This window comes from Haliaeetus leucocephalus, unplaced genomic scaffold, assembly GCF_000737465.1.
Source record: "Haliaeetus leucocephalus isolate CR32 unplaced genomic scaffold, Haliaeetus_leucocephalus-4.0 Scaffold328, whole genome shotgun sequence".
In the NCBI taxonomy this organism is placed as follows: Eukaryota; Metazoa; Chordata; class Aves; order Accipitriformes; family Accipitridae; genus Haliaeetus; species Haliaeetus leucocephalus.
The window spans coordinates 3,627,584-3,628,042 of record NW_010972764.1 but is presented as its reverse complement, the minus strand read 5'-3'; the positions used below and the strand labels follow the sequence as shown (position 1 = coordinate 3,628,042).

Genomic DNA, 459 nt, shown 5'->3' with positions numbered 1-459 from the left:
CGGGCGCTGCCGAGGCGGCCCCGCCGGCGAAGGGAAGGCGAGAGGCTTCCCCGGGGCCACCTGACAAAGCCGGCTGCCCTCGCCCCCTCTCGCAGGGCCGGTAAGAAGCCGTGGCTTCCCTCCGCCTTTCGCCGCCACCTCCAGCCGCGGCCTCGCCGCTGCCCTCCTTCCTCCCTTTCCCCGGCTACGCGGCCGCACTCACCGGATCGGAAGAACGCCGCGATGTCCGCCGAGTCCTTGGCCGCCTCCTCGGCCCCTTCCCCCGCCCCGCTACCGGCCGTGGTGGCGGCGGCGGCTGCGGCGGAGGTGGCGGTCGCGGCGCTGCTCATGGCTGCGGCTGCTGCTGCTGCTGCTGCGTGTGGCGACGGCTGCTCCTCCGGGCGAAACCCACCGCCAACCCCACCGCGGCTCCCGGCTTCACCTCCGGGCGGGAGCGGCCGTTAGGGCGGCAGCCGGAGC

The 459-nt window shown here is 76.0% G+C and overlaps 1 protein-coding gene across 1 annotated transcript in view; it reads right to left on the bottom strand.

The window, feature by feature from the left end:
* The window catches only part of TRIO (trio Rho guanine nucleotide exchange factor), a 255,876-nt gene extending 255,475 nt beyond the window's left edge, over positions 1–401 (bottom strand). Inside the window, exon 1 of the mRNA XM_010571449.1 lies at positions 203–401. Within this exon, the coding sequence (XP_010569751.1) occupies positions 203–329 (127 nt within the window). The 5' untranslated portion in view covers positions 330–401. The remainder of the gene's footprint in view (positions 1–202) is intronic.
* Between the last annotated feature and the right edge of the window lie 58 nt (positions 402–459).